This window comes from Balaenoptera borealis, assembly GCF_965194805.1.
Source record: "Balaenoptera borealis genome assembly, chromosome: 13".
Lineage (NCBI taxonomy): Eukaryota > Metazoa > Chordata > Mammalia > Artiodactyla > Balaenopteridae > Balaenoptera > Balaenoptera borealis.
In genome coordinates this window covers 81,489,039-81,516,963 of record NC_138870.1, presented here as the reverse complement: position 1 = coordinate 81,516,963, position 27,925 = coordinate 81,489,039, and the positions used below count along the sequence as shown (strand labels likewise).

The window sequence follows — 27,925 nt, the reverse complement described above, 5'->3', positions numbered from 1 at the left end:
CCGACTTTAAGGAACTTCCTTTCCCGGCGGGCGCCGCGAACTCCTCCTCCTCTGCTTTACCTCCCTCCCGCCTTCTCTTGCTCTCAGTCGAGTAGTCAGTCTGGCAGCGGAGTGTTGGGGTGCTGATCGCGTGCAGCGGGACCCCGCACAGCCATGCCCGAGGTAGTGGATGCGTGCTCCTTGGCCTCCCCGGTGTCCGTCTGCCGGACCAAGCACCTGCACCTGCGCTGCAGCGTCGACTTTACTCGCCGGGTACTGACCGGGACCGCCGCACTCACCGTCCAGTCCCAGGAGGACAATCTGCGCAGCCTGGTACGGTGGGACAGGCTCCCAGTGCCCGCCTCTCGTCTCTCACCCCGCTTCGGCCCCTTCCCGGTCCCACACCCCCGCCTGCTTTGCGCATCCCTCGGTGCTCCTCCGCAGCCCGCAACCCGTGTTCTGCACCTCCTCTTCAGCCCACACTCATTTCTCAGCGTCCCCTTCAGCCCCCACGCACCCCATATCGATCCCTCCCAACCCAACTTGAGTCTCTGCAGTCCTTCCTCACCCACTACATATACCTGCCTTCTCCTCCACCCCTTCCCCCAAAGCCTCCTTCCCAGTCCCTGGACACATCCCAGGGCCCATTCCACGCCCCGCTTCTCACCCAGCGCTCAAGTTTCATTTTAGCACGAATCCCTCTTCCGCCGCTAATCCTAGTTCCCAGCGCTAATGCCCCCTGCGGTCTCCCCCTATCCTCGGCCTGCAGCCCAGAACTCCCTCCTCAGGCCCCAGAATTCTTTCAGTCCCCAGTGCACCTTCCTCAGTCCACAGTCTCAGCTAAGTCTCAGGCCCTGTATCCTGCCGATTCTCAGTCCCACCTTTCCCTCCCAGGCCCCTTTATTTCAACCCGCAGGTCTGCCGGATACGACCGATCACCGTCTCCCTGCCAGTTCTCAACCCCCCTAGAGAATTCCCAGCCCTGCTTTGATCCTTGCAGTCTCTACTTTCTAACTCCAGATGCAGCTCTCTCCGGGTTCATGGTCCTTCCTACCTTTGATTCTTATCACTCTTCTCTTCTAATAATTTAAGCTCTTCAAGCTTTCTAAGGATGTCTCAATACAATTTGTTAATAGTTGGTTCCCAGAAGCAAATAATATTGCGCTTTTTAGAAAATGACTTCTACAAGCTCTCTAGCCACTTGAATGGCGAAAAACTTGTTTAGATTTGTGGAATGTTATTAAATTATTTTATCTGTACAACATAACCTGTTTTCAGTGTTCTTACTCAAATTGTCTGATAGTATTTGCATTGTGCCTTTCACCTGAAGAATTTCATAGATAAGCATTTTAGAAATAAGAGGAACAAGAAAAGGCCAGCCACAATGTATTTGCATAGAGTAGTGTGGCAATAGCTACCAAAGCCCAGCAATAAGCAATCAGATAACGTATTTTGTAGACTTGATGGAGGGAACTGAATAGGGTCAGTTAATTGGGCATAATAAGTTTAGATAAGAGTTGGTTGTTTTCATGATTTTTTCCTGCTTGAGTAATAGGCCTGTATTTTGAGTTCATTAATATGAACTAATATAGCATGTAACTTTCTTACTTTGTGATTTAGCAATTTGCTAGACTAATTATGATTTGAAAAATAGGTCGACTCCTCTATGTATTGATTTGCAGTCACCCCAAGCACTATAAGGAAAATAAATAATTAAAGCATTATAAGCAAGATGATAACTATTTCCCTATAGGTTGTACTTTGGTCTGCTTCAAGTTGCCAGGCTATCGTTTATTGCAGACAGCTTTGCCCAGGCAGGATCGGCTGAACTTAAGTCCTGTTTCAATGCAATCTCTCTTTTTATTAAAAGAAAGTGAATTTTGATAGTTTATCACTGCTTAATATGACCTTGCATTCTCACTTATTTATGAAAATAAAACGTTTACCTCTGTTCCATGAGTAAGCAAGAGTCAGGGTGCTTAAATTTTGAAAAGAATGTCCCTTCAATGTCCCAGTCTAAAAACCTGCCTGTTTTTGCATTCCCCAAATCTCAAGAGAAGATTTTTAAATGACTAATTCTAAATTGTCAACTATCCAGTTTCCTTTGTTTTTCTTTCTTATTACTATTTTTGATCAATTGCTTAATAACATTTATCAGTGAAATTTGAAGGGAAATTTCTTAAGTAATTTGGGAGTGATGGCTGAGGTCAGGACTTGAGATACACAGCTTAAACATTGCATTTTCTATTTTCTCTTGGTCCAGGACTTGTTTCATGCATTACTTGGCACCTGCTGTTTCTCCGGCACTGTGTTAAACCCTGGGAATGCAAGCCTAAGTAACTTTTTCTTTTTAAGAACCCTCAGTCTAATGGAGAAATAAATCACTATAATGTGGTACAGTAAGTGCTACTGGAGAGGGTCGGGCCAACTGCTATAACAAACACAGAGGATACGAAAATGGTTTCACAAAAAATAGGTATAGTAGTCTTCTGATTCAGAACAGATTTGAAAAGTTTAGGAAATACAGAAAATAGAATGTGTTCCACTGGGAAATGACCCAAATAATTCACCCTTATGGTTATGAGTAGTATAAACGTAAGTAGTTTATATACATAAGATACTCCAATCAAGTTTTTACAACAAATCAGATACTCAGAAATAGGTGCCAGAATATAACAAAGGAGTAACTTATTCTTAAGCTATAAAATCTAATGTTTCTGAATATGCAAATGCAGGAAGATATATCAGTCTAATTCAGAGTAAGGGCAACAGTTGAGGGACCCAAAAAAAAGAGAGTACCCCAAAAGAAATAATTGCCCATTGGGAGGGAAACAGGTGATACTCATAACAAATTTGGCTGCTCTTAAAAAAAGAAAAAGAAAGGGAAAGAATAATACAACCAGGATGGAAATCTCTTCCCAACCAAAAATTGTTGACTCTAGAGAGGTAAGAATAAAATTGTGAAAATTTCCTGAGTTTATCACCGTAGTTAACTGATACAAAAGAAAGGTGACTGGAAAGTGGCTGTTTCTTGGCAGTCTAACTCCTCATGCTATTCCAGGCCAGATTTCAAGGGAAAGATGCCAGAGGTAGGAAGGTTAGTGAGCAGTTCTAGTTCAGGGCCTGACCTAGGGTGGTGGTAGAAGAAAAGAAAAAGTATGAGGACAGTGTAAAAGAAAAACTTGTTAACTGGCTATGGGAGATTGGGAAGTGGGATCAGTTGTGGATTAGTTGAATGTTTCAAACCTCAGGTAAGTTGAGGAGTTTCATCAACGAAATAGAGAAATCAGCAGAGAGAGCAAACTTAGGGGACACAGTGGTGGCTTTGTTTTTAGAATTTTTAGAAGCCTATTGAATATGAGATGACATTTCCCATGGAAATGTCAAGCAGGCAGTTAGAGAGATCTGCTGAAGTCCTGGGCAGGGGGTGAAGCTATGAAATAGACGGGTAGTCATCTGCACAGAGGTTCTAGGTGAAGATGTGGGCATGAGCGAGAACTAGGGAATGAAGAATACGGTAAGAAAACCAAAAGGCCAAGGCTAGCACATAGGGACATATCCATATTTAGGAGTTAGAAAGGAGAGGGAGGAAAAAACCATTAGACAAGGAGGAGAACCATTGATGTGTAAAGTCAAAGCAGCCAAGGAGAGGGCTTCAAACAGATGCTGCGGTCCATTAGGGCTATGAGCGGCAGAGGTCAAGGTTACTGAACAGAAAAGACCTGTTGTTCAGGAGGACTGCCCTTTCTGTGGCAGAGGAGCTAGAAGCCAGATTGAAGAGGGGGAAGGGAGGAGAGATTGATGAGGAATTGGAAATAACAGCCATAGATTGCCCTTGAAGATTAAGAAAGGAAGGAGAAAAATAGAATAATTATCAGAGTGGACAGAAGGATTGAGTGAAGTTTTAAAAATAATATGGAAGGCTGGTTTAGGTTGATTGGAAACAGTCTTGTGGCGTAGAAAGATTGAAGGTTCTAGAAAAGTAGTTGAGAGATAATGAAAGGGTATGGTTTCTAGGGCTCAGATAGAGGATTATTGGGATGGAAAATCCTCAGACACTTGCTGACCCTCCCTTCCTGCCCAGAACAGTTGTCTTTAATCGGCCATAGCAAGTAGATATGCTCTCCCACTCCTCTATAGGGTCATTTGGTTAGAGTTGCCATACCAGGTTGGGCTTTTTCTAGATACACAACAGCAGTGAGGTACAGTCTACTTATTTGCCTAACAGGTGCCAAGGTTTGTTTTAATTTGGGGATATATGAAAGTAGTACAGAACAGTAGGACTATATGAATTCTAGGTAGAAATATATGGTAAGATATATTGAGGAGTCATGATGAAAGAAACAAGTTATAGATCGATTTTTTCCTAGTAGAGAAGTTAAGTTTTAGGAGACAGAAGCAAAGGCATTTTAATTTAGATCTGACTTTTACTTAAAGCTGGAAATTTGTGTGACTGTCCCAGAATTACCTAACAATATATATGCAAATCTTAGAGCCCCCCAAAAATTTCAGGAAGTTTAAAGTCCCATGAATTGGGACCTATGCTAACTTTCAACTCCGTTAATTCCTGTCTTTCACTATCTTACTCTCCCTAAGCAACTAGTTCTACTCTGTAGTCATTGTAGTTAGCCTATATGCTATATTAGTTTTCTCTGGTGCCTAAAACTATATTCTTATCATATAAAAATATTAATTTAATTCTAGATTCTGGATACAAAGGACCTTACAATAGAAAAAGTGGTCATCAATGGACAAGAGGTCAAATACGCTCTTGGAGAAAGACAAAGTTACAAAGGATCACCAGTGGAAATCTCTCTTCCTATTGCTCTGTGCAAGTACGAATGTTCTCATCTTTCTCTTTTATAGCTAAATAAGGGGGATATATATTTTTATGTAATTTAGATATTTTTTTCATTTCCTATTTTTCGTTTGTGTGTGTGTAGTAACTGATACACTACTCCTACCAATCTGCTGTTCCGATTGAAGCTTATACTGAAAATTACATGTTCTTAAGATATTAAAGAAGTTCATTGTATAAGGTACTCCAGAATAGGGCTTTTGATAACTGTTAACTTCTTTACTCATCATTTTAGTAATACCTAGAGTGATGGTGGGAGCATGCCACCTTAAGGAGGCATTTCAGGATCACCTGGGAAGCTTTACAAGCTGCACATTTTTCACCTTCTCCCCAGAGGCCAGCCACTTTTATTAATGGAATAACAACAGTGGCAAACATAGAACCATTTCTATGTACTTAAAAAGTGCTGGAGATGTATTCTTTCATCTAATCCTTATAGTAACCCTTTGTGGTATGATCTGCATTTTATAGACGAGGAAAGGGAACCTCAGAGAGAGAAGGTAACTTATTTAAGAAAGCGGTAGCCAGAACTGTCATATTGGGAGTATATCCCACTCCTAGATATACTGGGGAGGGAAAAAAGGGTGGAAAACCGTTGGCCTAGAACAAGGTCAATCTACCCCACCTTTCAGCGGTCAGTGTTTTCATGCCTTCTCTTCCCATTTAAGAAAAAGAAAGAAACTCTCACACATAATTTGTGAGATCTATCATTAACCATATTGTACAAATGAAGCACCTACCACATAGGGAGGTCGAATAATTTGTCCAAATTCACAGCACCAGTTAGTGGTAGGTTCAAGCACAGGCACAGCCGCTGGTCTCCAGGGCTCTTGCTGTTTCCTCGTTAACAGTACTGCTCAATCTATCTGGGGTGAAGGACCAGTTTTTGTTAGTTCCACTCCGCCACAGGCTGATACTTTTGTGAAATGCAGTAAAAATGAATTCCTAGGAAGAAGAGATTAAATAGAAACACATATATTTTATTATAGGTTCAACAGACATAAGAATTTATTCTCAAGTTCTTGACTTAACTTGTCCAGTAACAGTTTGCAGACTAGCACTGCCCTATGTTATGCTCTGGCACCCACCACAGTGGTAGTTGAAGTTCCAAAATTATTTCTTCCACCTTCCCACCACTATAAAAGATTACATGATATCACAGAAAAAAAGTTGGGGTATTCAACTAATATTAGTTCCTGTTACATCTTCATAAGCAGTTACCATGTAGAGAAAAGAACCCACAGGCTGGCATTCAGGTAGGAACATGTGAGGCAAACATTCCTAAAACTTACTCTCAATCAGTGATGAGACCTTGTAAAATATTATTTATATTATTTGTGTTATTTATGTATTATGAATTCAAATTTTAGTTAGATTGAATTGTACTCTACTAATGTATTTGTTCCTTTCATACAGAAATCAAGAAATTGTTATAGAAATTTCTTTTGAGACATCTCCAAAATCTTCTGCTCTTCAGTGGCTCACTCCTGAACAAACTTCTGGGAAGGAACACCCCTATCTCTTTAGTCAGTGCCAGGTAAAAGGACTTGGAATGATTTATTATCCCCAGCTCAAGCAGCTGAATGAAGCAAAGTGGACAGTGGTCTTATGGATACATGGGCCTTACCTAAGATAGTACTTTATTTTATCTTATATTATTAAAACTACATATATTTTCATTTATACCTGTCCTTATTGACACATTCATATATTACTTTTAAAAAGAAACTTCCTTCAAATTTGAAAACATGTCTACCTAGATTGGACTATCTAGGTCATATTTATATTCACATCCTCAGCACCTAGCATAGAACTTGGCATAGAGTGGGAACTCAATAAATGGTCATAAAATGAAAGGAAAACACTGCTAAACAAAGTAGGTACCGGTTATAAAAATTGCTAACAATAAAGAAGGGGAAAGGGAAAGATCAGATTTCCCATTCCTCTCCAGACACCATTGCCCAGAGGTAACCATTGAGTTGGCGTATTGCCTTTCCAGATTTTTTCTTATACATTTACAAGTGTACATATTATGTAAATATATTGAATGTACCTTTAAAATGATATGGTTTAGACTACATCTGTTTTCTGTGTAACAACTAAGAATAAAGAACCACATAATTAGAGACAATCTGTCACAAGGATAATAAGTATCAAACTTTCTTCTGAAAAAAAAAAGACTAATTCTTTTAGTAATCAAATAGTTTACAATTAAAGGAACTCGCTTCATTAAACATTGACTATATTTCCAAGCACTGTGTAAGGTACTTCACGTATTTAATCCTTTTAATATTCCTCTGTGATAGATACTATGGTAGGCTCACATTTGAAAACAAGTCTATCAAAAAGAAAGCAATGTTGACACCTGTATAGACGTGTTTACTTTCCATTGCCAATTGAAATTTTTTTTTTTTCTAAGAAACCCATAGTTCACTAATCTGGAAGAGATATCATGTCCTAGGCAAGAATGTACCAATTATGTACTCTCTGTCTCTTATCTGATTTTCATCAGTAATTCGTATGGAATGTCCGTTGGCAAGAAATGCAAGATTTGTGAGTCAGGAGAATGTGAATTTTGAACATACTATTGCATTTCTTGTTGGACACAGTTTTTGAAATAGAGGAAAGAGATTTCAGTTAAATTAAGAAATTATTATAGTTGATAGGAAGCAGGTACACATGATTTTGTTTGATGAGTTTGCTTACGGCCATTCTCTATGCATATTTTTCTGGGTTTGGTCTTATCCAGTGAAATACATATAAACCCCACCCCTGGCATTGCTGAGCCACATAACCAGGGACTTTAAGGAACCCTAAAGGCGTGGTCTTGGAACCTTATTTTGGGAGAGAGAACCAGGTGGTTCTTCTAGTTCTACTTAATCCATCTAGAGGTCATTTGGGATTTCCTATCTATGGAGAATCTATTAGATTTGAAGTGAAAAGGGCTGGAGTTTGGAGGATAGAAGGAAGTTTGCAGAGGCATGAAGTCGGTCTGGGATTTATAACAACTTCAGAGAGAGATGTTAGTTCAGGGTTCCTTTAAGCTCAGTAGACCATCTCAGTGAGGCTGGGATTCCTTTGCTCACCAGCAATAGATGCAGACTTATCTGTAAACAGGCCAGGGTATAAAATCATAGGTACTCTGGTCATTCTTCTTAATGGAACTGATCTTTATGACAGATTGATACGGAAGCAAAGAAACACTCTACATATTATGTGAATGAATATGTCTAGATGGTATTGAAAGAGACTTTTCTTTCTCCTTCCTTGTCTTCCTAGTGTTTACTTTCAAAGTTTGCTGTAAGATCAAAAGGTCAAGACTCTAACAACGTTTCCCAATCAGTGTTCCTTAGAACACTGGCGCCCCATTAGATGTTAATAATTAACCAGAGGAAAATGGGTTTCGTGTTGAAATAAGTATGAGAATTCAAACAGCTTTCTTTATTATCGGTCTTTTCAGAGCCTTCAGGAGGCTAATGTTCCGAGTGACTCTCCCAGGCATGCAATATGCCATGGTTCTCAAATTTACTTCACCAAAGAGCCCTTTTTTGTCAGGGTTCCTAACAGCTTCTCACTGGGCACTACTATTACTCAGGAATCACTGCTTAACATTGCTTCATGCGTCAGCTGAAATGTGAAGGTTGACCATTACCTTAAAAGGGAAAACCAGATTTTTTTAATCCACAGATCTACTTTTGCTACGTTAAAAGAGCTGAAGAAATGTGAGACACTTTTATCTTTAAAAAGAATGTGTCTAAGAACAATGCTGCAATTGTAATGATTTCTTAATGACTTGATTTATGAGACAGGGAAATAGCCGTTTCTTTTTTTTCCTCCCTCTCCCAGGCAATCCATTGTAGAGCGATTCTTCCTTGCCAGGACACTCCTTCTGTGAAATTAACCTACAGTGCAGAGGTAAACATCACTGAAATTATTCACTGAATTAAATGATCCATACAATTATTTTAATAGGGATTACATTAAATCTGTGGATTTCTTTGGGTAGTACGGACATTTTAACAATATGAATTCTTCCAATCCATGAACACGGGATATCCTTCCAAAATGATCCGTATAAGTAAATGTGGTATAAATGATAAGCAGAGATAAGAATTGAATTTGTATAGCTAGAAATACTTTACTTAATTAAATTCTACCTGAAATATGTTAGAAAAAGGCTATGGATCCCATTTTGAATCTCTGTTTTAAAGGCAGTTTCAAACATAAGTATAAAAAAAAGGGGTATCAGAGACTTCGCTGGCGGTCCAATGGTTAGGACTCCACAGCCGGGGGTGCAGGTTTGATCCCTGGTCGGGGAACTGAGATCCCACATGCTGCATGGCGCAGCCAAAAAATGAAATGATATAAATCATTCTGATTTTAAAAGGAATTCAGAATTCTGGACCTAAAAACAAGAATTTGGGAGCAACTCTTTTTAACTTAAAAAAATTGACATTTGTAGGATTAAAGTTTCTATAAATGCACTTTACAGCCATGTAAAAATATCTATCTAGGTATCCTAATGGGCATATATTGCAGACTTATCTGTATACATTTCCAACTTATTCTTGTTGTAGGTACTGCTAATCCTTTTAGGAAAAAGTAGACTATAATTAATAAATAAATACTATCCCAGAGGCTAGACTTACTTAAACCAGGCAAGTAGAATTGAGGATCAACCTGTATTTATGGGGCCTTCTTGATTCCCACATCGTTCCACAACCAAACCACCCCTAGCATAGTGCTGCAGAAAACTTTACTTGGAGGCCAAGAATCCCTGGACTCCGGTGCTTTGTGACCACCTAGAGGGGTGGGATAGGGAGGGTGGGAGGGAGACGCAAGAGGGAGGGGATATGGGGATATATGTATACGTATAGCTGATTCACTTTGTTCTAAAGCAGAAACTAACACACCATTGTAAAGCAATTATACGCCAATAAAGATGTTAAAAAAAATTTTAAAAGAAAAGAATCCCTGGACTCTTCTCCACCACTTAATAACTGCATGACCTTGGGCAAGTCTTATGACCTCACAACCTCAGTTGTGTCATCTGTATAACCTATCACTGCCTAAATGAAGGGAGGAAGCAGAACCAAGGTATTTCCTGAATAGTTTTTAGCTCTAGGATCTGTGGTTGTTGCAGTACTGATTCTGGAGGTCCTGATTCTGTGCCTGCCTCAGTAATAGCTTGGAGGACTGGGCCATGCAGGAAGAACATGAAAGCCTAACATTGTTGGAATGGATGTTTGCTAGATCATTAATACTCAGGTGATGGTCCTTTATTCTGGCATTCATTAGAGGTAAGACTTGCAGAATCATGGAGATAGGGTACACACTTAAGTGACCATACAGTTTGCCCCGTAAGGATCTTTTCCATACAAACTTCCAGAGAAAATTATTTCACATTTCTCAGCAATAAGTTTAAAAGTTTCTCACACTCATGACCCTTAAAAAGTAGAATTTGTAACTCCAAGTTTATGTGTTAAATATTAAATTTTTCAGAATTGTATTCTCTGATCTAAAGTGAGTATAACATCCTTTTGAATCTCTTCTGAGGGTGTGGAGGGGAGCAGGGCTGGTGGCTGCCATTGCCAGGCATGGTGCTGAACTCTTCATTTATATTATTTATTCCTTGCAACAATCCTATGAAGTTATTACCCTCATTTGATGGGGGAAACTGAGGCTCAGGGAAGTTATTTGCCCAAGTGCATGAAGTTAGTAAGTGGCGGAGCTGGGATTTTAACCTAGTTTCTACCAAATGCTCTTAATATGGATGGATGAATGGACAGGTAGATATGTCACCATCATTTTTAAAGAAGCCAGTTTTACATATTGCTAATTCTATTTACAAAAGTGATACAGAGGAATGTACTGGGTTCATAGTCTATTGTATCAATAGTCAAAAAGCGGGGGGAAAGGTTATTTTACATAGAACTTTTCATTTATATCTTTATTTATATCTTTTCCTTCTCAATTAGGTGTCTGTCCCTAAAGAACTGGTTGCACTTATGAGTGCCATTCGTGATGGAGAAGCACCTGACCCAGAAGACACGAGCAGGAAGATATACAGATTCAGCCAAAAAGTAAGATCTTAGGGTCTAGATTTTGTGTTTTAGTTGGTGGTGAACTACAAATAGCTTTTACCCATCCAGAGAGCAAAATGGCTTTTGAAATATTTCAGAATTTAGAAAGCAGCTCCTGCTTTTTGTTTTCTTCATTTCTTTTTCTTTTGCGCTTTTAAAATATTTGGTTCTGCTCGCAGCGTTGTACTGAAGCAGGAGGGTGCTGGAGAGGCATGGCAGGGGGCATGCCTGATCCCATTTCCTTACATCCCAGTCAGTAGCAGGTTTCCTGTTTCTAAGTTACACTTTGACCTGCCCTGGTACCAGAGCTCGGGCGTGTGGTGGTGTAGTGTTTACAGATGGAAGAACTGTCTTAGACCAAAAACCACTCTGTTACAGTCCTTTTAAGTAAAAATTCCTAAGTAGTTGGTAGTTTGACTTGTATCTTTGACCTTTAATGAATTGTGTGTGTGTGTGTGTTTACTGATGCTTTTTATTTTTTTTTTATATTTTTATTGGAGTGTAATTGCTTTACAGTGTTGTGTTACTTTCTACTGTACAACAAAGTGAATCAGCTGTCTGTATACATATATCCCCATATCACCTCTCTCTTGAGCGTCCCTCGCACCCTCCCTATTCCCCCTGTCTAGGTGGTCACAAAGCACCGAGCTGATCTCCCTGTGCTATGCAGCTGCCTCCCACTAGCTATCTATTTTACGTTTGGTAGTGTATATATGTCCATGCCACTCTCTCACTATGTCCCAGCTTACCCTTCCCTCTCCCCATGTCCTCGAGTCCATTCTCTAGTAGGTCTGCGTCTTTATTCCCATCTTGCCCCTGGGTTCTTCAGGACCACTTTTTTTTTTTCAGATTCCATTTATATGTGTTAGCATACGGTATTTGTTTTTCTCTTTCTGACTTACTTCACTCTGTATGACAAACTCTAGGTCCATCCACCTCACTACAAATAACTTAATTTCCTTCCTTTTTATGGCTGAGTAATATTCCATTGTATATATGTGCCACATCTTCTTTATCCATTCATCTGTCGATGGACATCTAGGTTACTTCCATGTCCTGGCTATTGTAAATAGAGCTGCAGTGAACATTGGGGTGCATGACTCTTCTTGAATTATGGTTTTCTTTCGTCCTCCTTAGCAGAACAGGTACCTAAGCCACAGTGGACAATTTTGCCCCTACCCCAGCTTCTAGGATTCCAAAACCTTCAGCATTCTCTCGTTGCTGGATTATTTTGTATGTCTCTCAAATATACAAGGAGTGGTTTTAAAAAGGAATTTAAAACAAAGTTTTTTAATTCAAGAGAAAATGACAAAAAACTTAAAAGCACAGTTGCCTTTTCTTATGTTAATTTTTGTGAAATGCTTAAAATGTACCTCTAATACTATGTGCAATCATGTTTTTCACATTTCAGAATCTTCCCTTGCTAATGGGATAAAAGGGAAATAGACGTTTTGAAATGTTTTTATATCACAGTTTTGAACTATTTGACCCCCTCAAAAATGAGAACCATTTGAGAAGTACAAAAGGAAAGTAATCCACACTAATGTTCGGAGATTTGAAAGGAAATTTACTTACTTCTGAATATGAATTGTCTTATTCTGTAACATTTTTAAACACTAATTCGAGCATTCGGTGTGTGTTTTTTTTGCCCCCTTTAGGTTCCGATCCCCTGCTACTTGATTGCTTTGGTTGTTGGAGCTTTAGAAAGCAGGTGAGCCTTTGAACACATTTTGAAGTTTATGAAAAGATTAAACCTTAGGTGTCTTGAACCTCTGTCAGGATTAATTGGTAGATCATTTTTGTATTTCTCAAGATATCAAGCCAACAGCTCTAGAAACATTCAAATCTAATCATGAAATGTAAGTAACAAATTAGTTTTAAATTAAAAAAATCTTTACCACTCACCCCTTAGACTTTCCAAGTATTATAGAATGAGCATGGTCTTACCTTTATAGATCTGGAATCTAAGTTTGAACAAGTCACTTCTCATAACCTCCATTTCCTCATCCTCGAAATTATAATATCCCCTTTCCTACTTCATTGGGTGGTTATGTGCAACAAATGAGATAAATTATTTTAAAGCACTAGGAAGCCTATAAATATTACAGAAATATAAGATATTTTGTTAAAATTTTACCAGCAGCTAGAGTGCCCTTCTTTCTTAATTTCTTGTTTGTTCTTATTTCTAAACAACTGAAAATTAAGAATGGCTATAGTAATCACATTCTTTAAATTGCCAGGGATGTGGACACAGTGGACAAATCAGGCAAATATAGATTCCAGTTCCAGCTGTAGCAGTTAACTATCTACATCCTTGGGCAACCCACCTCTCTGAGTTTAACCTTCTTCGCCTAAAAACTAGAAATAATCATGTTTACTTCAAGGGATTTTTGTGAGGATTAACAGACCTAATATATGTAAAGGTCCTGGCCTATAGGAGGCACTCACTAAATGATAATTGTAATAATTGTCACAGCAGCTGACAGTTATCAGGTCTCATTAGGTACCAACCCCAAGGCATTATGCCCTTGAATCCGCGCAACTCTGTGGAATGGATACAATTACTCTTTCTCATTTTACCAATAAAGAAACTGATGTTCGGTGAGTTTAAATAACTGGCTCAGAGTCACAGAGCTAGGAAATGTCAGAGCCGGGACCCATCCTAGACCATCTGACTTTAGAGCCCATGCGGCATAGAACTCTGCTGTCTGGAGTGGCAGCCACTAACCACATGAGGCTTGAGATGTGCTGGAAGTGTAAAATAAACACTGGATTTCTAAAGACTTCATATGAAAAAAAAGAATGCAAAATATTTCATTAATAATCTTTTATGCTGATTACATGTCAAAATGATACTATTGGATATATTGGTTTAAACAAAATATATTATTAAAATTAATTTCATCTGCTTCACTTTGCCTTTTTTAAAAAATGTGGCTACTGGACAATTTAAAATTACACACGTGGCTCACATTTGTGGCTCTCATTCATTTATATTGGCTAGCACTGGTTACCATTGCTTCTCACTGTGGTCTACAAACCAATAGCTTTGGCATCACCTGGGAGCTGGTCAGAAATGAAAGTCCTTGGGTCCTACGCCAGACCTACCGAATCAAAATTTGTATTTGAACAACCTCCCCAGATAGTTTGTATGCACATTGAAGTTTGAGAGGCCCTGCCCTAGAATCCACTGCCTCTCTGGGCCAGGATATCAAGGCAAAGACTTATTGTTTGGGGTTTGGCATTGCATAACAGTTTTAAGATGAAATTTACATGAAAAAAATATTTTTGGGTTCTAGTCCTATATAAGTGATATGTAGTTCTATTTGTTTCTTCTTTTTTTATTGTGGTTAAAAAAAAAAACCCCACAAAATTTACTGTCTCAACCAGTTTTAAATGTATAGTTCAGTAGTCACTAGTGTTAAGTATATTCATGTTGTTATGAAACAGATCTCCAGAACTTTTTCATCTTGGAAAACTGAAACTCTGTAAACTCTGTACCCTTTAAACAACAACTCCCATTTCCACCTGCCTCCAGTACCTGGTAACCATTGTTCTATTTTCTGTTTCTCTGAGTTTGACTACTTTATATACCTCGTAAGTGGAATCGTAGAGTACTTGTTCTTCTGTAACTGCCTTATTTCACTTAGCATAATGTCCTTAAGTTTCTTCCATGTTACAGCATGTGACAGGATTTCCGTCTCTCTCTGTTTGTTTCTTCTTATTTAAAAGTGTTCAACCTTTAAGTGCATAACAGAGTTTACATCCGCCCCCTTCTGGAATAATCTCTTACTGAGCCGTGACTGGGGTTTCTATAGTTGTAAGATTGAGGGAAGAAACTAGATCCCTAAAGGTCTTACCAGAGCCAGTAAGCTAACCTTTGGGGGCGCTTCACGTCAAGTTTTCACGTGGCCCAGACTGCACCCCCTTATAGACATGCAGACTTATTGCTGCATTCACAACAGGAGGTTTGTACCTCAGAGAAGCTGTTTCGCCTCACCTCCTCCCCATAAGCACGTGGTACATCACACTGCTTCTGTAAGGATTTGTGTACAACAGTTTAAATCGTTCCTAGAACCAGGTGAGTAATTTGCTTTGAATTTCATTTTCATTAAGCTTTTCCATTTTGCAGGCAGATTGGCCCGAGGACATTGGTATGGTCTGAGAAAGAGCAGGTGGAAAAGTCTGCTTACGAATTTTCTGAGGTTCGTCATAAAGTTACCCTTTTTAATAACTGTGGTAGATGGTAGATTTAAGATTTTGAGTATGAAATGCGGTGCTTTTAAGTAATGTGGTAAAAGAATCAAATAGTATATCTTATTTTAGGTGTTTGCAGTTGATGCATTTTTGGGTATCATTTTCATTTAAAATAAGCACCATTAACTCATAACCTTCACAGAAAGCAATGTACACTTTCAAGAAATTTATTATGGCAATGATTACGACATACAAATATATATACATTAATTTTCCAGACTGAATCTATGCTTAAAATTGCAGAAGATCTGGGAGGCCCGTATATTTGGGGGCAGTATGACCTACTGGTCCTGCCGCCATCCTTCCCGTATGGCGGCATGGAACATCCTTGCCTCACTTTTGTAACTCCTACTCTGCTGGTAAGTGTAAATTTTTCTTCATTTGAAGTTGACTTTTCCTCAAACATAAACCTAGGTATGAAGAACCTTAGACTCCTAATAATAAAAAGACTTTTTTAAATAATCAAAGGCTTTTATTTATGTAACCCTTGTTTCTTATTCGACTGCTTATTGTGATTATTATCATCACCTCAACTTTCTAAAGAAAATAATTTGGCCACTTGGGAGAAAAGAATATAGTGTTCAAGGTGCTTTGGGATGCTGGGGGAGGGAGGGCTGTGTAACAACGGTCTATTGATGAATTGTGTGTCCAAAGAAACTATACCAGTTACACTTGGCATATAGGTACTGGTTAAAAAGCAAAACAAAACTCAGTTTACCATAACTAGGAAAGAATTAGCCCACAGTATATAGCTATATTTTATATGCCTTTGTTCGCTACTTTAAATCCTTCCTAGAACCAAGTGAGTAATGGATTAGCAACTAAATAAGTAAAACACACTATAGGACACTACAGACTTTTCTTAAATATACTGCAGGGAATAAGGAGAGAATGAAGGTACCTAAGAGTGAATAAGAGTGGATATAAAAAAATAGAAGAGGAGAAATGTTTCCTGCAAGTTAATTAGAGACAGGTATACTGGTTCCTGTGGTATTGGAAAAATTCCCAAGATTAGGGAGAGAAAGAATAATGCTATGTTTTAATCCTGCATTTAAAAAAATTTCTTCAGTACATGTTGCTTTTGAACTCTTTGGAGTGCCACAGCAGAAATACAGTGGACCATAAATGCTGGAATACTGTGTCTTGACATAGGCAGTCTTTTAGATATAGTCTGTAATTTGATTTCTGAAATACTAAGGTAATTTTCTTCTTTTTTAGGCAGGTGACAAGTCACTGTCCAACGTAAGTGAAACTTTATTATCATGGTCTTATCCTCAAGAAGTATTAAGTCAAGTGATTTTAAAATATCCATTGTGTCATTATATCGAAGACATGATTATAAAAGATAACTTGGGGATTCTAGTTGCAAGACATTACTACATAATCAGTAGGATTTAACAGATTTAAGAACATTTTATGGTTTGATCTCTTCATATGTTTATGAAATATTTTTTAATAGAGTGATGTATCCATTTATTATTTTCTAAATAATATTTTGTTTCTAATTTTGTAAACTATACTTTTTTTATCTTTGGCTAAATTGTGATTTTTTTTTTTTTTTTTTTTTTGCTGAACTGAATAATTCCTTGAATATCTCAGCTAATGTTAAAAAAAACTTGAACAATGTGGAAAAAAATAAATTGAACAATGTGGAATTGGAAGAACTAGAATGCTTACATAATGAGTTATTTTAGGTTAAGATAATCAATTTCACCATTAATCACTTCCACTATTTCCTTTAGGTTATTGCACATGAAATATCTCATAGTTGGACAGGAAATCTAGTGACCAACAAAACTTGGGATCACTTCTGGTAAGATTTATTATTATTATTTCTTTATGGGTTCTTGTTATTGATTTCTTTCCCTGCCTTCCACCACCTTGAATTGTTTTGTGTGTATACCTTTGTTATCATCTCTTTGGTAGACAGGGATTTTTAAAAAATTCTGTAATACTTATCACAATGTCAGGTAGAATAGAGGTTTTCAGTTGATGCTGTTTAGTTCCTGGTATGGTCACATTTTAATACATGGACACATAAAACCAGAGCCCTGGCTTCATTTCCCCTGCTTCCATCTGCTGGGCTGGGCTTCCCATTGTTCTGAACTGAATGCAAGGAAGCCACGCAGAGCAGTCTGCTTAGACTTGAGTATTCATAGTCAAGTCTTTACAATTGCTTTGCTCTGTAGAAACACCCAAAAGAAAATATCTTGTTGATTGCAGTGCCTTTTTCTCTCAGCTGTGTCAGTGTTTTTATTTTTCAATTATTTTCAGGTTAAATGAAGGACACACTGTATACCTGGAACGCCACATTTGTGGACGGTTGTTTGGTGAAAAGTTCAGACATTTTCATGCTCTGGGAGGATGGGGAGAACTCCAGAATTTGGTAAATGAGTCATACTTTTAAAAGCATTCATCCCAAGTTGTGTAGGTGTTCAAAAATTCAGATTGTAAAGCAGCTTTACTAAGTAGCAGTAAGAAAGTCATTTTTACCAGTGTGGGAAATCAGGCAGATGCTGGTGTGACGTTCTGTTGTTACCTGTTAGTCGTTATCCTGTGTAAGGTCATGTTCATGACCAGTAGGACCTCACTGGGGCTTTGCAATAATATAGTTGGCTACTCTGTTTGAATTTTATTTGGTGTATTTATGTCATTTTTAAATGCTCTCTCCTGAGAGCTGAATTTGCTAACCAGGCATTAAAACATTTTTCTAGTCTTTTATTGAGCAAGAAATATCACGGAACCTTACGCTAGTAGGCATTCCGTTAATAGACTTCCAGAAATGTGTACTAACATATCCTACAGTTTCCAGTCTCTAGTTTAAGTTCTAAGTTCCCCTAAAGTTATGCCACTGAGTGTAGTAACACTTCTTACTAGCTTGTGTACATGGTGGTAACCAGACTTCATATTTGAACATTCCTCTAATTTTGCATCTCACAGATAAAGACTTTTGGAGAGACACATCCTTTCACCAAACTTGTGGTTGATCTGACGAACGTAGACCCTGACGTGGCTTATTCTTCAGTTCCCTATGAGAAGGGCTTTGCTTTACTCTTTTACCTTGAACAGCTTCTTGGAGGACCAGGCAAGCAGTTGGCATTTTCTGATTTTTTTGCTTTGAGGGTAATAGAAAGAATTTTTAACTGTTGCTTTTGCTCCATTTTATCCTTCCATTTTTTATGTAGCTGCTAAAGAAATCTGTATCGTTTTCTAATGTTACCTCTCTACTTAAAACCTTGACTAACCTCTGCGTTCTAAATTATGCTGCTTGACTTAAAAAAAGCTCATCAGTATTTTAAAAATTAGGAAACTAGTATGTGCTCATTGAAAAAAATTTTGTGTGGTACAGAAATTTGTAAGAGTCATAAGTGAGGGTCCTTCAGTTTGGTGTGTATGGCTCCAGATCTTTTTCAAAGTGTTAGTGAACAGACATATATAGATATATATACATATAGTTACTTTAAATACAGAAAATGAATCATACTATATATTTCTTCAACATTTATTTTTTAATTCAACAATATTTTACATACATCCTTCCATGTCAGAACTTACAAATCTATCTTGTGCTTTTTAATGCCATTATAGTATTTCATTATATTTGTGTGCTGAGTTTATGTAACCTTCCCCATTGGTGGGCATTTAAAAGTACTCTCCTTAGTCAATGGACTTTGAATGCCCTCCCTCATCTGGATCCATTCTGTCTGTCGAATCTTATTTTCCTCTTTTCAAGTTATACAAAGATCGTTGGTTTTGGAACCTGTGTTGTGTATTCCTTTTTTGTGTCTTGTGTCATCCCCTTACCTCTAATTAGGATTTCTCTTCTGCCTTCCAACAAATTACATATGTTCTTCAAGGTACAACTTAAGTCCTACCTCTGTTTTTGAACATTCTTTTACTCTTAAAGTCCTCATTGGTTTCCCTATTTTCTGAATGTTCTCTGTTCTCCGTGGTTTGGTACAATGCAAGGCACCCAAAAATGTGTTAACTAATTACCTTTCTATTAACTGACTTCTTTTTTCTTTTCTTCTTTTTTAAAAACTCTTAGAGGTTTTCCTAGGATTCTTAAAGGCTTATGTTGAGAAATTTTCCTACAAGAGCATAACCACTGATGACTGGAAAGATTTCCTGTATTCCCACTTTAAAGATAAGGTTGGATTTTAAAACCTTTCTTATTGTGCATGCTCAATATATCTTCATTTAATGGCTATTTGTTAGGTTGATTTGAATTACTTAATAGTAGTGTTAGTTTAGAATTTAAGATTCAATCTTTCATTCAGTGTTTTCCTGTTTAAAATGTGATCTCAACAGTATGAACTAATGTGTAGAATTTTCCTTTTTCAGAGCAATCTACAGTGGTGTGTTTCAGAAATTTGTGCGTGTACTTAATTTTCCTATTTTAATTATTTAAAAGAACATTACTGATTAACATAAATTTATTTTAGAAAAGAGACTTAGAAATTATCTTGACATGTCAGTGTAGACAAAATTATAGATTTGAGGTCCTAAAAGTCAGTTTAAAAAATTTTTTTTTTTTCAAGAGAAAAGATTGTTCAGTAGCAAACTGGGTGTTCCTTCTGTTCTCAGGTTGATACTCTAAATCAAGTTGATTGGAACGCCTGGCTATACTCTCCTGGACTGCCCCCTGTGAAGCCCAAGTCAGTACTTACCTACTAATGCTTTTCCTTCTCCTTCTCCTAAATCCTAGAGCTCCTCAAAATATCTGAAAGGGTTTTATGCCTTCCTTAAGCTATTACTAGTTTGTGATGAGAGTTGAGTGCTTAGGAGTTAGAACCTTAACCCTGAGGTCAAAAAAGTCATTTCGATGATATTATAAATATAAATTAGTTCAGTTCATTGCAGGTAATTATCGAGTGCCTCCTTTCTGCACAAGGATGGTGAGAGATACAGAAAAGAAAAAGATATTGCCCTTTCCTTGAAAACGTTTGCAGTAAGAAAAATAACGTAGAAGCATCATGTTCCTCATTACAGCAGTGTCGTAAGTTACCGCCCTCACTTCCAGAGGAGGCACATGAGGCTTAGCTAGGGTAACATGTCTTGCTGAATGCTGCACAGCAAGTCATGAGAGTTGAGATTCAAATCCTCATCGTCGTAAACGCTCCATTACACTGTCTTTTAAACTAAACACCTTCCTCAAATCAGGGACCTGAACCCTGGTCTTCCAAGAATCGTATTAGGAGGTGCTAACTACCCCATGTTGCATCCAGGAACTTGCTGTTCCCTCCACCCTGAGTACTCTTTACCCACTTAATTCCAATCGCAACTCAAGAGCCACTTCCTCACGAAAGCATTCCTTGACCTCTCTAACTAGGTCAAGTCTCCCGTTACGGGTTTCTCGGTGCTGTGTGTCGCCTCTTCACGGCTCCACAGTCGTAATCTTAGATTTGTGTGAGTGAGTATTAAGTCTTTCTCCTTCACTACGTTGAAGCACCATGAGAACAGGGCTCATACCTGATTCACTCATTACTTTTCTTAGGACCTTGCCCTAAGTAAGGGTTGCTTCCCCTCCCTGGGCTAATCCTTATTTAATTTTGTTCATTACAATGAGACGGAAGTTTCAGGCACCAAGAAACAGACCAGCCAAAGGTCTTTTTTTTACTCTCCTGGTGTTCCTTATGAAATCGGTGCTAAGTCATGTTCTAATTGAAGGTGATGAACTGCCTGCACAGTCAAGGACCTCTGGTCCCACTTGGTCTTGAGGGCAAACAAAAGGGCTTGCCTACTGTCCACAGCCTACTTCATGAAGATAAATTGGAAGCTGATTCAAAGAAGGTCACTGCTTTGACCCCTTTATTATCTCCCCCAGGGCACAAACTCTCTGAAAGCAAGTTCAGTGGTCACTTCTAATCAAAACTTACCTCATTTAGGCCCTGCGGGGCAGGTACCCCTCTGTTCTCTAACAGATACATTTCACGGCAAGTAAGCATGACTTATGGACAAAGAGGGATGTTTTACAAGAATTTTGCACACATTACGTGGTCTCTTCCATTGCTGCAAAATGTATGATTTGTCTTCCAAGTTGAGAACACATAAACCTTAGCATAACTTGCTTTGCTTAATGGTCAGAGTTTGTGAATTCTGCTTTCTTCTGAAAAGAGAGGATCAAAATCACATGATTTCGGAGTCTCCCAAGGGTGTCACTGTTATTTCCCCATTGTCTAGAACAGTGCCTATCACATAGCAGTTGCTCGCAGATCTGTTGGATGTTTAGATGGTTGGAACGACAGAAAGGAAAAGCCACGAGAGCAAGGACTTTGTGGTGTTTACCATGTTGTCCTGAGTGCCTGGAACTGTTCCTGCCATCCGGGAAACAATACGCTCAACTCAGCCCCAGCCCCTTCAGCATACACTGCAGAAGCATGTGACGGTCTCTGCTGAGATGTTTGGCATTCTCTCCAAAGAATAATCCAGGGTTTCATTAATTTGGTATCCAGTTGGATTTCTGTGTTCTTAGAGGATACCAGTAATCTTTAAGTCAGGTAGAAGATTTCCTATTTCCATCACTCTGGAGTTGTTTATCTTTATTTTCAAAGAACTTTGAAATTTAAGTATGTTCTGTAACTTCAAAATGGCATTGATGCAAAAGCATGTGCCTTTTTATAAAATGTAATCTCTAATATTCTGAATCTTTGCAGTTATGATATGACTCTGACAAATGCTTGTATTGCCTTAAGTCAAAGATGGATTACTGTGAGTAGTAATGTATGATTTTTGACTCCTTTTTGAATTGTACAAATGTGTCTCTACTCAATGAAGTGGGGGAGTGGTGCTTTACTTATGAACTCATGTATTTGGAGTTACTATTCCTAAGTCAAGTTTATCCAAAATGATATTATACCAGCCCTCAATGTGTAAAGTTAAGCTTGAGGGGGAAAACAAATGGATGTTGATGGTATTAGTTCTGATTTTTCTTGCTCTTAAAAGGGAAAGGGGTGGGGGAATATAGGCCTCTTAGAGAAGAGTAAGTGATTTTTAGGAAAGATGAATGGGCTCTTAGAAGAATAGATAGGGAGGTATGATAGTTTGCACCAAAGTTTGTCTGGATGTGGAGAATAAGAGAGAGGAGTAGAAAGCTCCAGGTATTGGGAGACCCATTAAGGGTCAGAGGAAGGAAGAGAAACCAAATCAGGAGTAAGGCAAATCAGGAAAATGGAACAAGAAACCATGGCAAAAGATACCCTAATTTTAAATAAAATATAAACATCTTTTTGGAGATTCTCATAACATCATAACAAAGTTAGAGCATTACTGACTTTTTAGATCTAAGTTCAAGATTTTTTTGTAAGCAAATATAAAATCTAACAACTTCTAACAACTTCTTATCAGAGCAGTAGGCTGGTTGTACACATATGTACCTCCTCTGTCAATGCTTTGCCCTGCCCATCTCATCCTTCTCTCCTCCCATCTTGCCCTGCCATGTAACCATGACCATGAATTTTGGTTTATCATTCCCCTGCTCTTTGTTTTTACCACTAATAAATATATCCTCAATAGGTAGTTTAAATTTGCATGTTTTTGAGCAGAGAATGAGATCTGTAAGTTCTAATATTTAGGTGAGGTTCTAAAGAGGGAGGAAGTTCTGATATTAAGGGTGTTTTGAAGGGGGAGGAAGATGTAAAATAATGATTCTTTACAAGGATGTATATGCATACATTAAATTTTCTGGAAGGATATACATATTAATATAGGTTCCTGAGGAGTGGGACTTGGAGACAGGGAGCAAAAGCAAAGGAATTTTTCATTTGGTCCTATTTGATTTTTTTTTAACCTTTGCATATATTTCTTTTAAAGTTAAAAGAAACCCTAGTTTAAAACTATTTTAAAAGATTTTTTAAATACTTATTTTGATAAGCTTTTTTTAATGTTCCTCAATCATTTCCTCAAAGATAATTCACAATGAATCCTAAGTTGAAAAGTACAGACCCACTTTTTTTTTTCCTTAAATGATTTCCAAGATTAAGTGGGGAAAATAGAATGTGTGAAGATGAAGGGAAAGATCTGTTCGTGGCCTTACGAGTTCATTAGTGTGATATTTAAAAGAATATGCAATTTGATTATTTACCCAAATTTTTGAATTGGCCTATAAATAGTTGACATGCTTTTTGTAGCATTTCTTTGCTTTGGAAATCTATATATAGTGAATTGTACAGTTGTTGTCAAAAGTTTCCTCCACTGTTACTATTAATAGTCTAATTTTTCTTAAGTAATATAGATTTAGGAGTCATATCAGCTCTTTAAGTTATAGTGATGCCATCTCAGAATGATTAAAATAGCTAATGTTCAAATTTATTTTTTATAGTCTTATGCATCCTTGTATTTCTCTTTCTTAACTTTTACTTTTATGTCAGATAAACCAATACATATTATTGAATCGTTCATGAATGGCAGTAATCAGGCAACATTTATTTCAGGGCAAAGAAGATGATTTAAATTCATTCAGCTCAGCAGACCTAAAAGACTTCTCTTCTCATCAGGTGAATGAATTTTTAGCACAGATGCTCCAGAAAGTAAGTACTAGCTCAAAATATTAGAAATTAAAATGGGCATAAAGGCACAGCATTTATGGTTGAACCCCACTTGGAAAAAAAATCCATGTGGAAACTAACAGAAAAAATGGTTTGGTAAAATCCATTCATTTACTTAAAAACATTTATTGAATGCCTGCTATGTTTAGTATTGTGCTGAATATAAAAATACATAAGAAAGAAATATGCCGGGTCCTCAAAAAGTTTATAATCTAGTAGGAAAGGTCACAAGTGCAAAATTTAGCAATAAAAGGAGGGATTTTAGGTGTCATTTGAGAAAAAAGCGAAGAAGGACTCCCTTCCAACTGGGGTAATCAGGAAGGATTTTGGAGGAGTGGGGCTTGATTTGAGAAGAGCAGAGTCAGCAGGGAGATAGAAATTCAAGTTGGAAGAAGCAGCAAGTGACAGAGCGTGACAGGAGGAGGAAGTCGTGGCCCTGGGAAAGAGGTTAATGAAGAGAATGCTAGAAAGACTGTTGGGATCTGATGTGCTGTGTCTTGAATGCCAAGCTAAGAATGTAGATTTGATTCCAGGCAGTCGCAGAGGATTTAACATTTTTAACAAGAGAGTCATCTGATGAAATGATGGATTATGACGACTATTCCGCTGGTGTTGGGGAGGCTGGATTGACATGAGGAACGCTGGGGGTGAAGTTAGTTGGGAGACTCACAGGAGTACAGGACAGGCAGGAGGGAGCTGGCGGGAAGGGAAAGAACAGGACAGTGAGAGGGAGAACACATAGCACGGAGCATGGGGTCTGGGGACTGACTGGATTGGGGGTTAACGGGAAGGAGTCCACGCAGATTTGAAGGTTTCAAAGCCGGGTAACTAAAAGAATATGCGAAGCTGCGAGGAGATGGGAGAGGGAGATAGTGATGGGGTCTTTACTATTACATGACAGGGAGCTCTTAGGTCTAAAGACCTTGAGAGGGATGGAAGAAGACTTTGAACAGAATTTCCTATGGAACTGATGCAAAATGAGGAACGGGGGGGCTTCCCTGGTGGCGCAGTGGTTGAGAGTCTGCCTGCCAATGCAGGGGACACGGGTTCGAGCCCTGGTCTGGGAAGATCCCACATGCCGCGGAGCAACTGGGCCCGTGAGCCACAACTACTGAGCCTGCGCGTCTGGAGCCTGTGCTCCGCAACGGGAGGGGCCGCGATAATGAGAGGCCCGCGCACCGCGATGAAGAGTGGCCCCCACTTGCCGCAACTAGAGAAAGCCCTGGCACAGAAACGAAGACCCAACACAGCCATAAATAAATAAATAAATAAGTAAATAAAGGAGTTCCTTTAAAAAAAAAAAAAAATGAGGAAGAGAAATTTAAAGCAATGGGAGTCTTAGCGAACCCATTAGTGCATGAAGCCATCACGGCGGTTTCACACATTTCTGTAGCCCCGCCTGCCGTGTGGCCTGGAACCACGAAGAGAGAAAGCATGACGGGCTGACTGGCGAACAGGCACAGCACACATTGGGAAAGTAACGAGGTGACCTAGGAGGTGACCTTAACCAGCTGGCCCAGCCGGCTGCACTTGGAGATTGGTTGAAACGAAACAATCTGGGAAGGGTCCAGCAGTCAGTGAGAGCCGAGTGTGGGCGAGCGTTCTGGAAGACGCGGTAGCGGCTGCAGCGGGAGGTTTCCATCTACCTCCTGATTCCTCCGCCTGCATCCCGCGGGCACTGCCAGAGCTCCGCCTGGCCAAACTGAGCGCTGCTTTCTCTTCCTTCCCCCAAGCTTGTTCTCGCTTTAGCGCGGGTTAACCTGGGCACGGGAGTTTATGAGCCCCCTGAAACTGTACATACAACTTTGTGTTTATACGGTAAATGTATCCCACCCCCCCTCAGGAAAGGGTCCGTATTAGTCATCAGATTCTGAAAAGGGTCTGTAATATAAAAGTTTAAAAACTGCTATTTTGTAGGGGTATAGATCATTCAAAAGGGATTTCGGAGGAAACATACAAAGATAAAGCTGGGGGAATCACTGAGGAAAAAAATTAACTGTGATTGAATCTGGAGAACAGAATAAATTTAAGATATTTAAGGTATAAGGAAGAACTTGAAAGACTCTGGAGAGGTTCGGAAAGTTAGTATTTACATATACCAGAAAGTCTGAAGAGAGTACTTCTCATTTACCTCTCCATGTACCTAGCAAATTAAATTATCCCTTGGCTCCTAGTAGAATATCCTTATTCAGAATAAATTTGCACAGAATTTATTTTAGTGTGCATTTGTTTCTTTCATTTTTAATCTAACTTATTTCTATTTTATAAAATATTGAGGATTTTAATCTGGCTAAGAATTTCTCTCCAGCTCCTTTCTTCCAAGGAATCCTGTTGAAATGATACATTATACTTCTTTATTTTGCTCTAGGCACCTCTTCCATTGGGGCACATAAAGCGAATGCAAGAGGTGTACAACTTCAATGCCATTAACAATTCTGAAATACGATTCAGGTACATCATTTTAACTTGTCTCTGTGGAAGAAAGTGGAAAACTAGTTTAAAAAGCGGAGAAAGGGAAAGCAGCATATGAGACATACATGAGTCTTGAAAAATCCTTTTCAAATTTACTGCATCTATATACATAATTATAATGGTCTTTAAGGAATAGTTGCAATATCTGTAAGATGATAGTACTAATTTTTTTGTTAGAATTTATTCTAAGCTTCTCTTGACTTTAAAAAAATTAGAATTAAGGATTCATTGGTAAATAGGCATTCTTCCTATTGGACTCTGAAATGGGAATAGTTAGAAATCTTTGATTCTGTTCATCTTTCTTAATTCAAATTTGTAGCGTGAGCTTAAATCAAAGTTTAATTCCTTCCGAAATTGCATATGTAAGGTCTATGAGCACCTACATAATCCAAACCTTTTAAAACATATGATCTTTTTCAAGAACAAACTCTTCTTCTTTCTCTTCTCCAATTATTGAATGGTATGTATAAGGATTTGAGATTCTCAGAATAAAGACATAATATAAAGTGGTGTACAGTGTAACTATAATGGGATTATTCATCATTACAAAAGTAATTTTCAGATATACCTGTCATATCCTGCTTCTTCCTCCTCATTTCCTACCCTATACCCCCTAAAAATCCTCCTTTTAGATGGTTACGACTCTGCATTCAATCGAAATGGGAGGAAGCAATTCCTTTGGCTCTAAAAATGGCGACTGAACAAGGAAGAATGAAGTTTACACGACCCTTATTCAAGTAAGAACCAAGTCTCACTATGCTTTGACTTTATATGAGGAATGGGGAAGAAAAATCTTAAACAGATGTTTTTAATGTTGCTAAAATACTTTGTAAAATGCAGTCTAAAAATAATATTTTTAAATCTGTTAAGGATTATAGATATAATTTTGGAATAGGAATTAACACTTCTAAATATTTAAAATTTGAGATGATTTCATTAGCTTTTTAGAAGGATTATATATGGATTACCTATTATGGGCCAAATAGGGTTAGACCCTGGTGAAAAGGAAATAAATCAAAGATAATCTTATATACACAAAAAGATCTTTAAAAGCAAGTAGAAGATAATTGATGAGTAGGGAAGGACAAGAAAAAAGTGTCTGAAGTTAAATGCGAGAAGGATCAAACAGGTAAAGCCAAACCTTTTTGATTCAAATGTTGCAATAAGGTAGAATAGGTTACTTGACATATAATAAAGGAATGCTTGGTAAAAGTGAAAAAAGTTGTATCTTGGCCACAAGATACAATTTAAGAATATCTCGGTGAAGTTGTTTTGATTGTGAATTTGGCAGGAATTCTGAAAAAAATATAACCAACACATAAATATCTATTATTAATCTGTTTGCTTTGCAAGTATAATAAAATTTGCCGAAATAAGTCATTATCCATCTTTCTTTCTTTCTTTTTTTTTTTTTAAATGCAGGGACCTTGCTGCCTTTGACAAATCCCACGATCAAGCCATCCGTACCTACCAAGAGCACAAGGCGTGTATGCACCCCGTGACTGCCATGCTTGTGGGGAAAGATTTAAAAGTGGATTAAGGACCTGTCCATTGCTGATTTCAGACATTTCTCTTTTTAAAATTGAATTCATAAAGAAATACAAAATTTCAGCTCACATTGTAACTAAAAATGTCTTTTTAGTTTGGGCTTTTTATTGTTTGGTCAGTGATTTTTTTTTTTCATAAATAAAGCTGATCTATCTCCCCTCCCACCCCTGGTGGCATGTTCT

The 27,925-nt window shown here is 38.2% G+C and overlaps 1 protein-coding gene across 2 annotated transcripts; it reads left to right on the top strand.

Moving 5' to 3' along the window:
- The first annotated feature begins 61 nt into the window (after positions 1–61).
- LTA4H (leukotriene A4 hydrolase) lies at positions 62–27,907 on the top strand. 2 transcript variants are annotated; one of them, XM_082349539.1, is made up of 19 exons: positions 64–312; positions 4,684–4,814; positions 6,254–6,374; positions 8,684–8,752; positions 10,816–10,920; positions 12,579–12,631; positions 15,053–15,125; positions 15,396–15,536; positions 16,396–16,419; positions 16,920–16,990; positions 17,452–17,563; positions 18,118–18,262; positions 19,226–19,329; positions 19,765–19,835; positions 21,834–21,888; positions 23,610–23,705; positions 26,092–26,174; positions 26,828–26,932; positions 27,618–27,907. In XM_082349539.1, the coding sequence occupies exons 1-19, from the start codon at positions 154–156 to the stop codon at positions 27,733–27,735; spliced, it is 1,836 nt and encodes a 611-aa protein (XP_082205665.1). In that variant the 5' UTR covers positions 64–153; the 3' UTR covers positions 27,736–27,907. The 2 variants fall into 2 exon arrangements, with proteins under 2 accessions (XP_082205666.1, XP_082205665.1); XM_082349540.1 differs by lacking the exon at positions 26,092–26,174 and having other exon boundaries at positions 62–312.
- The last annotated feature ends 18 nt before the right edge of the window (positions 27,908–27,925 follow it).